The sequence below is a fragment of the Microtus pennsylvanicus genome, chromosome 21 (assembly GCF_037038515.1).
Source record: "Microtus pennsylvanicus isolate mMicPen1 chromosome 21, mMicPen1.hap1, whole genome shotgun sequence".
NCBI lineage: Eukaryota > Metazoa > Chordata > Mammalia > Rodentia > Cricetidae > Microtus > Microtus pennsylvanicus.
The window spans coordinates 18,534,525-18,547,655 of NC_134599.1; the positions used below are offsets into that span (position 1 = coordinate 18,534,525).

Below are 13,131 nucleotides of genomic sequence, written 5' to 3' on the forward strand. Positions count from 1 at the left end.
GAGCCCATGCTAAGCATCTGTCTGTTGCTATCGGTTTAAGTATATTCTATGATGTGTACACAAGGACATGCTTCTCACATCGCCCATCAGTAAGTGCCAGAGTGACAGATGATGTTGTAGAGGTCTTGGTGATTTCACAAGCAGTTACATCTTTAGAGTGAAATGCGCTGTTTCCGAGTGGTAATACCATCCTGATCAGCACCTCCGTACTATGGAACTGAGAGACTCTCTTTTTAAGAAAGACTTTATTTTATGCTTTATTATGAGTAAGTCTTCATTCATGCGTATGTGCGTGTGAGTGCAGGTGCCCGAGAGGCCAGAAGACACAGATCTCCTGGAGCTTGAGGTGGTTGTGAGCCACCCGATATGGCTGTTGGGAACCAAACTTGGCCCTGTGTAGAGCAGTCCGTGTTCTTAGTTAGCAGCTGAGCCACCCGCCAGTCCTGATGTGCTCTCTGTGAGGACCATGTCCAAGCATTACAGGGTGAAGATGCATCAGTGCAAGGTGTAAGCCACGGAAGCAGGCAGGCTTAGAGCTGATGTGCCTTCCAGGATAGGTAAGAGTTCCAGACAACAGCAACACACTGGACGACAGCCAACCTAGGGGATAGCAATATACCGTGAAGAGGAGAATAAGCAGGGTAGGGGAGAGTGATGGTCAAGGGCTTACAAGTTGCGGGTTTGGACTTCCTTCCTTAGAGCCCCATGGAGGAGGGACTGTGTGGTTTGGACCAGGGGACAACCAACCGTGCTCTACCTCAGAGCTCTGCCTCTCAGATGAAGCCTCAAAGCCTGAATAACCCCACAGCTCACTCCTTTACTCATTAGGTTTAGCATGTGTCCACATGCATGCACATGGAATTCAGACAACTTTGGGAATGGGTTCTCTTCTTGCACCATGTGGGCTCCAAGGAACAAACTCAGGTCATCAGGTTTGGCAGCAAGGGCTCTTACCCACTGAGTCATCTCACCAGCCCACCAGCACCTCTCTTTCAACAAATGACTCGTCATCCATGCCTCTAGCTAGACCTTTCCAAATATATCTGTACACCTTATACCAGCCAAGATTTCATTTCCAAAAATAATGCACTGCCTGTCATATAAAGTAACCATTATATATATAATCATATATATATATATATATATGATTTTTTTTACTCATTCTCAGGCTCTCATATAGTCTAGGTTAGTCTTGAATTCTTGTAGACACTATGTCACCAAAGACAGTGTTAAACTCCTTTGACTCTTTTGTTTTATTTTGTTTTGTTTTGATTTTTTTCAAGACAAGGTTTCTCTGTAGCTTTGGTGCCTGTCCTAGAACTTGCTCTTGTAAAGTAAACCAGGCTGGCCTTGAACTGACTGCCTCTGCCTCCTGATTATGGCTACTCCTTTGACTCTTTTTTTTTTTTTTTTTAGTTTTTGGAGACAGGGTTTCTCTGTAGCTTTGGAGCCTGTCCTGGCACTAGCTCTTGTAGACCAGGCTGGCCTAGAACTCACAGAGATCCGCCTGCCTCTGCCTCCCGAGTGCTGGGATTAAAGGCATGCGCCACCACTGCCCGGTGCCTCCTTTGACTCTTTAGTGTTCTAGTAGTAGTAAGTATGCATGGTCCCCCTCCCCGCCCCATGTTCATTGGTGTTTGTCTGCATGTATGTCTATGTGACAGTGTCAGATCTTGGAGTTAGAGACAATTGTGAGCTGCCATGTAGGTGCTGGGAACTGAACCTCAGTCCTCTGGAATAGCAGTTAGTACTCTTAACCACTGAGCCTCATGCCTGGCCTTTTGCAGAAGACCCAAGTCTGGTTTCCAACACCCACAACTGACAGCTCACAATGGTCTATAACTTCAGTTCCAGGGAATCTGATGCCATCTTCTAACATCCACACACATAAAGAAGGTTTTTTTTTTTTTTTTGTTTATTTGATTTGATAAAGTTCCCACTGTGTAGCCTTGGATAGCCTGGAAACTCACTATACAAATCAGGTTGGCCTTGAACTCATGGAGATGCAACTGTCTTTATCTCTGTATGCTGAGACTAAAGGCACGTACCATCCCAGTAAAAAACTTTTAAAATCTTAAAAAAATAAATAAGAATCTTAAAATTTGTAGTTTTTAATTTATGTTATTTTATCTATTTAAATATATTTTTATTCTTAAAAACTTTCTTGAGGAGCTGGGGAGATGGCTCAGTGATCAAGAGTACTTATGGCTCTTGCAGAGGACCTGGGTTTAGTTCTTGGCACCCACATGTCTGTAAATTCAGTTGCAGGGTATCTGACACTCTCTTCTGACCTCCATGGGCACCAAGCATACATGGGGTACACATACACTTATTCAGGCAAGACATTATATACAAATAAAAATAAAAGCTTTTTTGAGACAGAACCTAGTGTGTCTCAGGAGGGCCCTCAACGCCTACTCTTCCTGCCTCCACCATTGCTAGGGTTACCAGCATGGGACACTATGGCTGGCCTAGTGCCCCTGGCTGACCTTGCTTTAGTTCTGAAGAGTGCTACCAAAGACTCTGATGGTTAAGATTTGACTCACAAGTCTTCATTCTTTTTAGTTAAGCTATTTGGTAGCTGTCAACCACAGTTTCATATTTTCCTGTGTTCTCAAGATCCCTTGTCTGGGAGCACTTTTCCAGCCCCTTCTGAATGCCACTCTTAATTTTTTATTTTAGATTTACTTATTTTTATGTTTATGGGTATTTTGTCTGCATGTATGTGTATGCAGTGCCCATGGAGGCCACAACAGAATCCTCTGAAACTGGTGTTACATACAGTTGAGAGCCATGTGGGGGCTGAAAATTGAATTTGGGCCCTCTGAAAGAGCAGCAAGTTTTTGGTTTTTTTGTCCTGGAACTAGCTCTTGTAGGCCAGGCTGGCCTTGAACTCACAGAGATCCGCCTGCCTCTGCCTCCCAAGTGTCACCACCGCCCACCTTTTTTTTTATAATGCAGTTCAGCAACAAATTTTATTACTAGAACAAGATAATCCTCTGAGGTGGCTAACCAGGTAAGGCTCCTCCTTAGCATTTGAGTCTGACTTTTTGTCTGATTTAGGCTACCAGTGTACCACAGCCAGGTACTGTCCCTGCAGATGAGCCACCAAACATGGAACTCAGGAAGGGTGGATAAAGATTTGTGGGAGCTGACAGGTTAGCCAGGGGCACTCTAAGATAATCTCTGTAAAGGATCAAAGGTTCCAAATGGAATACTAGAGACTCTGAGGTGGCCTGACCAGGACACAGTGTGCTCGTGAAGACCTACAGTAGGTCAAGGTTGTGATGATTCTCATTTTGTCTCTATCTGGGAAACAGAGGGTCTTCCTTCAAGGGTTGGGGAGGGGTCTGTCATACCTGTAATGCAGGGGGACCAGGTAGAAGTTGGCTAACTGCACAGCAGGCCAGAGCTAGAGGAAGAAAATGTGAAGGTCAGGGGGTGCTGCTACCTGACCACCAGCCTGGTGCCGCTCCACAAACCACACATAAGAACGGCTGGAGGTAGGTGCCTCCCTGAACAAGGTACCCATGTGCAAGACTGATCCCAATAGAGGGATTCCTATGTGATGAGCCCCAGTCTCAGAGAAGCTCTAGTCTAACGGAAGCAGAACAGATAGCGGAGGGTCAGCTCTTACATAGTAGTTAGTGATGAGGGCATCAGGGTAGTCCTGCAAAGACAGAGGTAACAGGTAACACGCATATATTGTCCCTGCATGAATATCACACACAGACTCTGTTCCAGGAAGACACTCCCACCCCAACTCCCCTAGGCTCCTTTTCTCCCAAGACTCTCCTTGCACAACGCTTGTGCCTGCCTCCTTCCCTTGGGGCAGCTAGCCTGCTAGCCAGAGAGCTACTTACCCGCTGTAGTTTGGCCCAGTTGTCCTGGGCTGACATTCCATTGAGTACTCCTACCAGGGGGAGGAAACAGCCTAGAAAACACGGGGCAAAGGCCCCCTGGGGAAGGGGAGTCAAAGGTAAGCTGTGAGGGCCCAGAACCAGGCTCTCCCCAGATCCCTTTTCCTCAGCTCACCTGATCTAACAACATCTTCTTCAGTGCATCCACCTTGGTGGTGCCGGGGATAAGACGGTCTAAAACCTTATACCAGCCTCCGACGACAGGGCCCTAGGAGTAAAAGACAGGACAGCAGGGCACAGTGACAGAGACCCTTGGCTCTTATATCACAAAGTTCCTCCCCAAGGCACCAGAAACCAAATCATGAGGAAGGCAAACTCGAAGACAAAAAGAGAGCACAGGCTGGCCTAGGTGTGAGAGACCGAGGGAACTACAGGGTGGCAGAGAATGAATGCCACTGCCCGAGGCACTGCAGTCCCACCGTAAGCAGAACTTACCACAAAGCCACAGCCCATGGACACCATGGTCAGAGTCCGGCCTGTCTGGTGTTCCTGGAGACCCCGCCTCTCCACCAGCTGCTGTGAGATAATGTCACCTAGGCCCATCAGTGACCCTGTGCAGGGCACACAGGTGTTGTCAGGACATCTCCCTAAAGGTAAGTCTGTTGACCAAACAAGGCTCAGCACCCTGAGGCCCGGGGCTTTGTTCTAGCAAATGTGGTCACACCATTCATGTGTCCTATCAAAAACTGGATGAGGAGTGTGGTGGCACACGCACGTCTGGCATCCCAGCACTTAAGAGGCAGAGGAAGGAGGGCTGCTGAGTTTGAGACCAGCCTGGGCTACATAGGGAGTCCCAGGACAATCAGGGGTATACAGTGAGACCACAGCTTAAAACAAACAAACCATGAAGGAAGTGGGGGGCAGAGAAACAGAGAGGGAAGTGGGAGTCAGAAAAGCAGAGGAGATGAGCAGGCCAGGATCTATGAACACACAGTTGTAAGGGAACCAGGGCTGAAACCCCAGATAGAAGAAGGGAAACCTAAAGTCTGTGGCTAAGAACTGTAGAGACCAGAATTGAAAGGGCCTTCCAGAACGTTCCATTTAAACTTATTCTAGAGGCATGGAAATGAAGGTCCACGATTTCATAGAGTTGGTAATAGAGCTTGACTCCTAGATGCTATTCTTTTGAGGACCCCAAAATACTTACAGATTATGTGCAAGAGAATAAGGAACAGCCTCTTTCCTGCCAGCTCGAAGCTAGCCTCTAGCCAATGTCTTTCGCTTTGGGCGTAGGGGTCTCTACTGGTAGATAACAATATAAATAACTCTTTCTAAAATGTGCCCAAACCGAGCCAGAAAAGCAGCTGCCTTGCTTGGATGATCAGAGCCTCCTTCACAAGGAAGAGTCCTGGCCACCTATTACACACACCGGAAGACAAGCCCAGACTCCCCCTCGGCAACAGGGATTGGGGTCATTTCCCCTCAGACCTCTGCACCTGCTTCCCCTCCCCTAACTGCATAGATTGCCCACTCCTAGAAGCCAAGACAGATTTGGAATCATTACTATTTAGAGCCTAGAGCTTGTCATGAAGGCGTGATGGGTTTCTAACAAACAGTCACGGGGCTGTGTGTGAGTGACCGCATGATCTCCAGCTCACCCATCCATCTTATCGGGTAATGAAAGTTCCCTCTATCCCCGAAGCCACCGCTCTTCACATGCCCTCAATTAGAGCTGGGCAAACACACCCTTCAACCCCATTTCTTGGTCTGGAGCTGGCTCTGACGTCCATGCTGGCTGCAGCTCTACCCCCACACACTCTCAGGCCAACCTAGCCAGAGGCGGCTGGAGAAGGTAGGAGCAAGAGCTGGTGATGGGCGACCCTCGGTGACCTGGGCGACTGGACATCAGGCAGCTCTTCCTCAGCATCCCATCAAGTCCACACTGCCTCTTTCCCCTGAATCTCCCCAAAACAGTGAGACATGGCCTCCCCAAGGGCACGGGCAGAATTCCTGGAGGTTGGGGGAGGGGTTAATTGCCCAGAACAGATTCCTAGAGATGTTTTTTTTTGTCAGTCTCTACACCTAACCATGTCCCTAATAGGAGTTCAGAAAATAGTCAAACAACTTACAACCCCAAACAACGAGGTTGTTTGGGGGAAGGGCACAAAGAACTCAAAACTCATTGGACGGCGGTGGGGCATGCGTTTAATCCCAGCACTTGGGAGGCTGAGGCAGGTAGATCTCTGTGAGTTCGAGGCCAGCCTGGTCTACAAGAGCTAGTTCCAGGACAGGCTCCAAAGCTACAGAGAAACCTGGTCTTGAAAAACAAAACAAAACAAGACAAGACAAAAAAGAACTCTAAGCTCAACCTGAAGAACTGTGTCAGGCACAAAGTGTTAGGCTGTCAGGGAACCCAGAGTGTGCTCCCGGGTCCCAGGCAGACTTCCTTCAGCCCCACCGCTTCCCAATGCGTGGCCATCAGCTGTGTGCTCAAGGCTGTCTTCAGTACTCTCTCCTGGACTATGTATAAAGGGAAAAATGACCCCAAGGAGACTGAAGGCACTTGGAAAATGAAGGGACAATAGTCCATTTTGACAAGATGGTGACAGTCGACAGAGGACTCAGTCCTCACAAGAGGTCTGGGAAGTGGGTAACCGTATGTCCATCTAACTAAGGAGTCTCTGAAACATGGGGTGACGGAGTAGGGGGTAGAGTTTGGATTAACTTAAGCCAGGGGAGCAAGGCCAGAGCACAGGCAGAGGCAGGCTGAGAGGCCATGGGCTACCCAAGGCTCCTACCCAAGTAATGTCTAGAAGGCTCGCATATCAAAGAAGTTTCCTGGGCAGGCATGATGCCCATGCCTGTAATCTCAGTTCTTAGGAGACAGAGGCCAAGGATTGTTTCAAACTCAGAGAACCTGGTCTATATTCTGAGTTCTAGGCCGGACAGGGCTAGGTGGTGAGACCTTGTCTCAAGCAAAACCAAACTTAAAAAATAGGAAAACAGACAGACAAACAAGGGGCTGGAGAGATGACTCGGTAGTTATCACTTAGAGTTCGTGCAGAGCCCGGACTGGGTTCCCAGCACTCACATGGCATCTCACAACCATCTCTAATTCCAGTTTCAGTTGATAGATCTGCTGGCCTCTTCGGGTCTCTGGGGGCACTAGGCAAAGCCGTGGTGCACACACATTTAAGAACACTAAAAAGCTTACTTTGTTCTCATGCACTTCTGTATTATTCCCCAGACTACAATCCCCTTTGTTCCTTGTTACCCATAGGGAGGGCAGGCAGCAATATTCTTAGAAAACAGAGACGCGCATATTTTCTCTCCTCCTGACTTATCAGTAGTCATACAAGCTAAAGGCAGAACTCGCATGAAAACCAACTTCCCGATGCCATGGTTCTGCAAGCCTTCAGCCACTGAAAAAGGCCTACCTGCGGTGTTCTGGTATCCACGAGAGTAGGTAGAGTCCCCTCTCATTGGTTTTTGTCTGTTTGTAGGGATGAGCCCATGGCGTACTGATGATCAGTAGCTCGTGTGTGTCTATACTTAGACTGCCTGCTCCTGGACGGCAGGTGGTTGGGGAAGGACTCAACCCTTTAGTTAAGGTGTATCTGTTATATGGTATGTAGTGACTGTAGTTCCTGATTGCTTAGGGTGCTTTGATAAACTTCCTTTGGGGATGTGGCCTGCACAGACTCACAGATAGTTGTATATGGCACCTGTTATTCCTTTTCAGCACATGTTAAGAGCAGGGGAGCGAGGCTGGCACATATGAACACTGTATGAGCATATTTCTAGCCCAAACCTTTGAGGCTAGGTCCATCAAGCCTGAGGCAGAACCAGGTGACATGCCATCTTCAGAGTGATGAGGTGAAGAGGGACTGCAGACCCACCCAGGTCTGTCCATTTCTGACATAACTGAGCCCTGAAGCTTGTCTTCTGTTCATAGGAGCTTATGACCACTGGACCTGCAGCAACTCCAGGATGGCCAAAGACTTTGGTCCATGCCAAGAGCAAGGCTTGCATTCCTGGTCCAAGTGAGCCTTCAACAGGAAGGACTCAAACATTCAGGTTCTTTATCCTATTTTCTCCAGCCCAGACCCCAGACTCCAAAGCTCTCCAATACGTGGTTAACAATGGTGTAGAGATCTGCTTCCTCTCTTCTTGGATTTGAGAGTTGGAAGCCTCCAAATACATAATGTCCAGAGCCCTGGTGGGACAGGGTGAGAGGTTGCTGGGCAGTGGTGCCCCAAAGCCAGGCTGGGCACAGAGCCTAGTGAGTAGACACTGGTTCTGAGTATGACATCATGCCTCTGGATAGATGCCAGGTCTCATCCGTCACTCCCCACTGGATCTAGGGGGTGGCGGGGCGGGGTAGAGATGTTTGGCTCTGAACACAGATCTATTTGAAACCATCCCCTTCCTGTCCATCAGTGGAAAAGCCCCAACTTTCCCAACCCTCTCCCAAGACTCCTGCTTCCCTTCGTTCCTCAACTTGCTTTTGGAAAGGGTCATATGTACAAGAAAATAAAGTATTAACAGAAGAGAAGATGCAGGTGGACTAGAAGTGGCTTCCTGGAATGACAGGGATGTGTGCTTTTAAATATGTGAGGTGGGGGTCTGCAGGTAAAGATATTCCTGGCACAGAGCCAACAGTACTGCTGACTAAGGGGCCTGCTAGCTGGTGCAGGAGTTTGACCTGGCCTAGGGCCCAGGGGCAGCTCAAGGTCTACTGAGGAAGGGAGGTATAGTCCCTGGAATGGGTCTAAGTGCTCAGCTCACTCCTGTCCACAAGAATCCTATTGAAGAAAACGAGACAACACAGCCAGCTCTACAGCTTCTCATGCTTAAACCCAGCTGGACTGACACTCAATGTCCCAAGGCTCCAGGAGCTCAAGTACAGACCTGGAGTACAGGTAGCAGTGCCCAGATTCTAATGCCAGGTCTAGAACTGTGTTGACACCTAAGCACATGTCACACCCTGCTTATGCCTGTTTCCCTTTCTGCAGTATCAAAGCTTCTAAGACTCACATTCTGGCTTAATTCAGGTTCCAAGGAAATCAGTGCCTACAGTTTAGCTGTTCTGGTGGCCTGCGATGGATGGAACTGGGCCCTGGGCTCTGGGCCCACTGCAGACTGGAAGAGCCCTCCAGAAAGGAAGGGACGAAGCTGACTCAGACTGCAGAACACAGACAACCTTTCCCCCAGGCTGCCCTGGTCGTGACTATTAGCCACTTCCGCTGAACCACTGCAGATCTTGATGCATCCACCTACTGCTCTAGTCATGACTGCAGCTGAAACAGACAGGCTTCCTTCAGGCCTGCCACACCCAGGGTCTCACTGTTAGTGCCTTTGGGGACTACACATGAGTGAAAAGGTAGTAGAGCAGTTAACTGTTCCCCAGGGTGAAATGCTGTCCAGTGCAGGGTGGATTAAGGCCTCTTCTCCAGAAATGACTTCATCCGATAAGGCATTTCAAATTGCTCCTTGGTCACTTCCAAGGTACGGAGCCACAAGAAGTCCTAAGGGCAGCTGATTTAACAATGTGCCCGGCACACCTGCTCTCCCTCTTGCCCTCAGGAAGGACCACTTTCTAATCTGCCCATAAGCTTTCTGCTGTTCGGAAAACCAGGGCTAAGATACTTATTTGTAAACTGGGCATGGTACAAGTCTATGACCTAGGCTCACGAAAGGCTGAAGTGGGAAGACTGAAGAGTTTGAGGCTATCCTGGGCTAGACAGTGAGTTTAAGGCAAGCCTGGACTACACAGTGAAATTCTGATTGAAAATAACAGCTCTTGGGGCTGGAGGGATGGCTCAGTGGTTATGAGCCCTGACTGCTCTTCCAGAGGAAGCGGGTTCAATTCCCAGAACCCACATGGCAGCTCACAACTGTTTCTAACTCCAGTTTCAGGGGGTCTGACACCCATGGCAAAACACCAAAGAACATAAAATAAAAATAAATAAATTAAAAAAAAAAAGAACCTGCTGTACATGGGTTACCAACAATCACAGAAAGGGTCAAGTCCTTGAACCTTTAAAAAAGTTCCAGTCAGTTCAGGAGAGAACTGACTTCACACATGTCAGCCATGTGTGCGCATGCACACACTAAATAATATTTAAAAAGTAGACGGTACAAAAGGATAAGCATATCGTCTAGAGAGAGCGTGGTTGCCCAGCATGAGACTGTGAGACTGTGGCTTCCATCTTTAGCACTGTGAGTAGATAAATAAAAACACTTCCTTAGCTTCTTCTCAGAGATAACTCCTGTAACTGACCTTTAAGTTCTAATTGAGGAAACTGAGGCGCAAAGCGCTTTATTGACGTGGGCTAATTAGGCCGCTACTAAGTGCCATGCTCTGAGATTCAGATCTCGGCCTTCTAGTTCCAAGTCTGAGATTTCTGTTCTGTTTCCGTGTGAGCTCTCCCATGGGACCTCTGTAGCCACTGTGCTCAGAAAACAGTCCAAGATGAGCTAGTGAGCTAAGTCCACCCACCCATTACTTGCAGGTTGGTCCAAATAACCCGAGCAGCAAGGAAGTCTGAGGGAAATGCTAGGAGGCTGCAGGTTGCTCCAGGACCACGTAAAGATGCTACTGCATACATATGAGACCACGTATGAGAAACATACACATGGGACCACAGAAAGGGCCTAGCAAGACACACCAGGCACTCCATCTAACCCCAATTTTACACTTGCGCCTCTTCAGTTCCTGCCTCTGCCAGCTATGGAGGGAGCATTTAGGCAGGGAAACATGACTGTCCTTCCCTCTCCATTCTTGATGGCTGCAGGGGGACCTTCTATCTGGAAGCCAGGGGCCCTGAGGGAATCTGAGGCTGGGCAAAGGGCCCAGCGTGTCAGTTCCCATCACAGCCACACAGTCCAGCATGAGTCACCACACACTCAGCCAGGTGAGTCATACAGGCCGGACACTCTGAGGACAAGAGGTGGCTGGGCACAGGATGCTATCAGGGGGCTAGGGAGGAGTAAGGGGGTCCACCTTTTGACCAGTCACGCAGTGAATGTAGTTTCTACTGTTCATGTAGGGCTTATTCTGCCAACAGGACCACTGTTCTACCCTGACCTTTAGCCTTGCTCTTTCCTTTCAGAAGTTCACAGCTCTCCTTAGAATATGGGTTCTTTGTCTAAACATAGGCAAGGCGTCTTTATGACTCCATTCCCCCACTGCGCTACTCTGATGGTCAGAGGACGGATGATGCTTCCCTGTCCTGTCCCCTGTACTAGCTAACCAGCAAAATGAAGGTGGGAACAGCTGCTACTTCATCACTGGACGTGGCGTGAAAAGATCTCAGTTAGTACACTGTCTGATGACACAGATATAAGAAAAGCAAAACAATGACCTAGGCCAAGCTTGGACAGTGGTCGTAGCCAGTCGTGATGGCTCACACTTGAAGTTCAGTACTAGGAGGCCAGTTCAAGGCCAGTCTGGTGAATTCCAGGTCAGCCTGGGCTAGGGTGTGACTCTTGTCTTTTTTTTCTCATGTCTTGAAACAAAACTCAAACAAGGTGGAATGTACAAACTGAGGAGAGGAACTCCAGGAGTCCTAAAGCGGGAGTGCTGACTCGGAAGCATTCAGTTTTAATATTTAAACTTCAGATACATGACTGTTCTGTGATTTCACAGTAAAACAATGCTGAGAATAAATAAACTATAGTAAGTTACTTCAGCACTTGTTAGGCGTGTGATCTAACATGGATCAAGGAATCTAACAGACCTTTGGAGGCCCCTATGACACAATGCATGTACATTAATGTGCTCGACACACTATGAAATGTAGGAGGAAAACTTTAGTTTCCCAAGGTGGGTGGTCTCCTGGGGGAGATGATTTAAGAATGGACTACTTAGGTCAGGTAGTGGTGGTGGCACACCCCTCTAATCCCAGTACTTGAAAGGGAGAGGCGAGTGAATCTAAAATGAAGGCCAGTCAGGTCTATAGAGTTCCAGAACAGCCAGGGTTACTCAGAGAAACCTTGTCTTGAAAAAACAAACAAACAAACACACAAATGAATGAATGAATGAATGAATAAAAAGGACTACTTAAGTTTGTGAGGACTTTTAGACTTCCTGGACAGAATCATGTATCTCTTTTTAGATACATTGTTATCACTTTTAAATGATTGTAAATTATGTGTGTGTGGGGGGTGTGTGTGTGAGTGAGTGCAGGCGCCCCAAGCGGCTGGAGGTGACTGACAGAGCTAGAGTTACAAGAGGCTCTGAGCCACCTGACAGAGGTGCTGGGTCCTCTGCAAAGGAGGTATGTACCAGTCAAGTCTGAGTCATCTCTCTAGCGCCTCACTGTGTATACCATAGGAATAGCTTTAGGACCTCGTCCACTCTCCCCCTCCCAGAAACCAGAATAGTTAGGGATGAGATAAAATCAGCTCCTCTAGGGGGCTAAATAGGAGGAAGTGGGTGCCATAAAGTGGGCCTCTTCCTCCTCAAATCAGCCACTCTAGTTACACCCTGGTCCCAGAGACACTCACCAGCTGTCAGAACCTGGACCTTCCACGGATGTGCAGCCAGGGCTCTCTGGTATGCCCGCCAGAGTGCCATGCCTCCTGCCAAACCAAGAGGAGAAGTCACTCCACCGCCCATGCTCATAGTAAAAACCACGCCTGCCATTTCCTATGCTCACTCTCTTCACTTTGAGAATCTGTGACAGAGGCCTCACAAAGGCAGCTTACTGAGCGGTGTCCTGCCTCCAGACCACTTCAGACAACTGGAGAAGAGGCAGTCGGGTAACTTTAGAATTCCAGAGGCTGCCTCTGCTACCCCAAACACGGTCCTGAAGCTAGGCTGACAGGGCTGTAGACCTGATCCAGACACTCACGAGGTCAGGTTTACACTAGTTTCCATCCAGAGTCTAGGTTTCCCCGCCCCACCCCTGGTAAACTTGATAGGTCTCCAAATGCAGACTCAGTTGGAACTAAGCCGCATCCTTTCTGAGTGCAACTCCACACCGGAAATAAACCACGATCTAAGTCTGAAAGGTCACATGACTTGCAGGCGCTTCTGGCCCGCAGCACTTCAAAGCACTGATGGCCAAGAATCCTCCACTCACCTGAATGCTAGCAATGCGTGGAAGCTTCTCCCACGTGACTGGAGCTGGCCGAGGGACTTCCGTATTGAGCCCCGCCCCTTCCGTCCGCATGCAGCCTGTCGTTTGGACACTTGCAATCCAGGAGAAATGAAAATGTCTGGGGTCCTTGATACCCATTAAGGTCACCTAGTGGGTAGCCCCCT

At 48.5% G+C, this 13,131-nt stretch overlaps 1 protein-coding gene across 3 annotated transcripts; it reads right to left on the reverse strand.

The window, feature by feature from the left end:
- Nucleotides 1-230: 230 nt before the first annotated feature.
- Nucleotides 231-13,058, reverse strand: Mpv17 (mitochondrial inner membrane protein MPV17). 3 transcript variants are annotated; one of them, XM_075955009.1, is made up of 8 exons: nt 12,950-13,058; nt 12,372-12,446; nt 4,356-4,471; nt 4,036-4,128; nt 3,864-3,959; nt 3,638-3,670; nt 3,360-3,412; nt 231-600 (listed from the first exon to the last, which is right to left on the reverse strand). In XM_075955009.1, exons 2-8 carry the CDS (start codon nt 12,439-12,441, stop codon nt 531-533), a joined length of 531 nt encoding a protein of 176 aa, XP_075811124.1. In that variant the 5' UTR covers nt 12,442-12,446; nt 12,950-13,058; the 3' UTR covers nt 231-530. The 3 variants fall into 3 exon arrangements, with proteins under 3 accessions (XP_075811124.1, XP_075811126.1, XP_075811125.1); XM_075955010.1 differs by lacking the exon at nt 12,950-13,058 and adding an exon at nt 12,849-12,898 and having other exon boundaries at nt 384-600; XM_075955011.1 differs by lacking the exon at nt 3,360-3,412 and having other exon boundaries at nt 361-600; nt 12,950-13,057.
- Between the last annotated feature and the right edge of the window lie 73 nt (nt 13,059-13,131).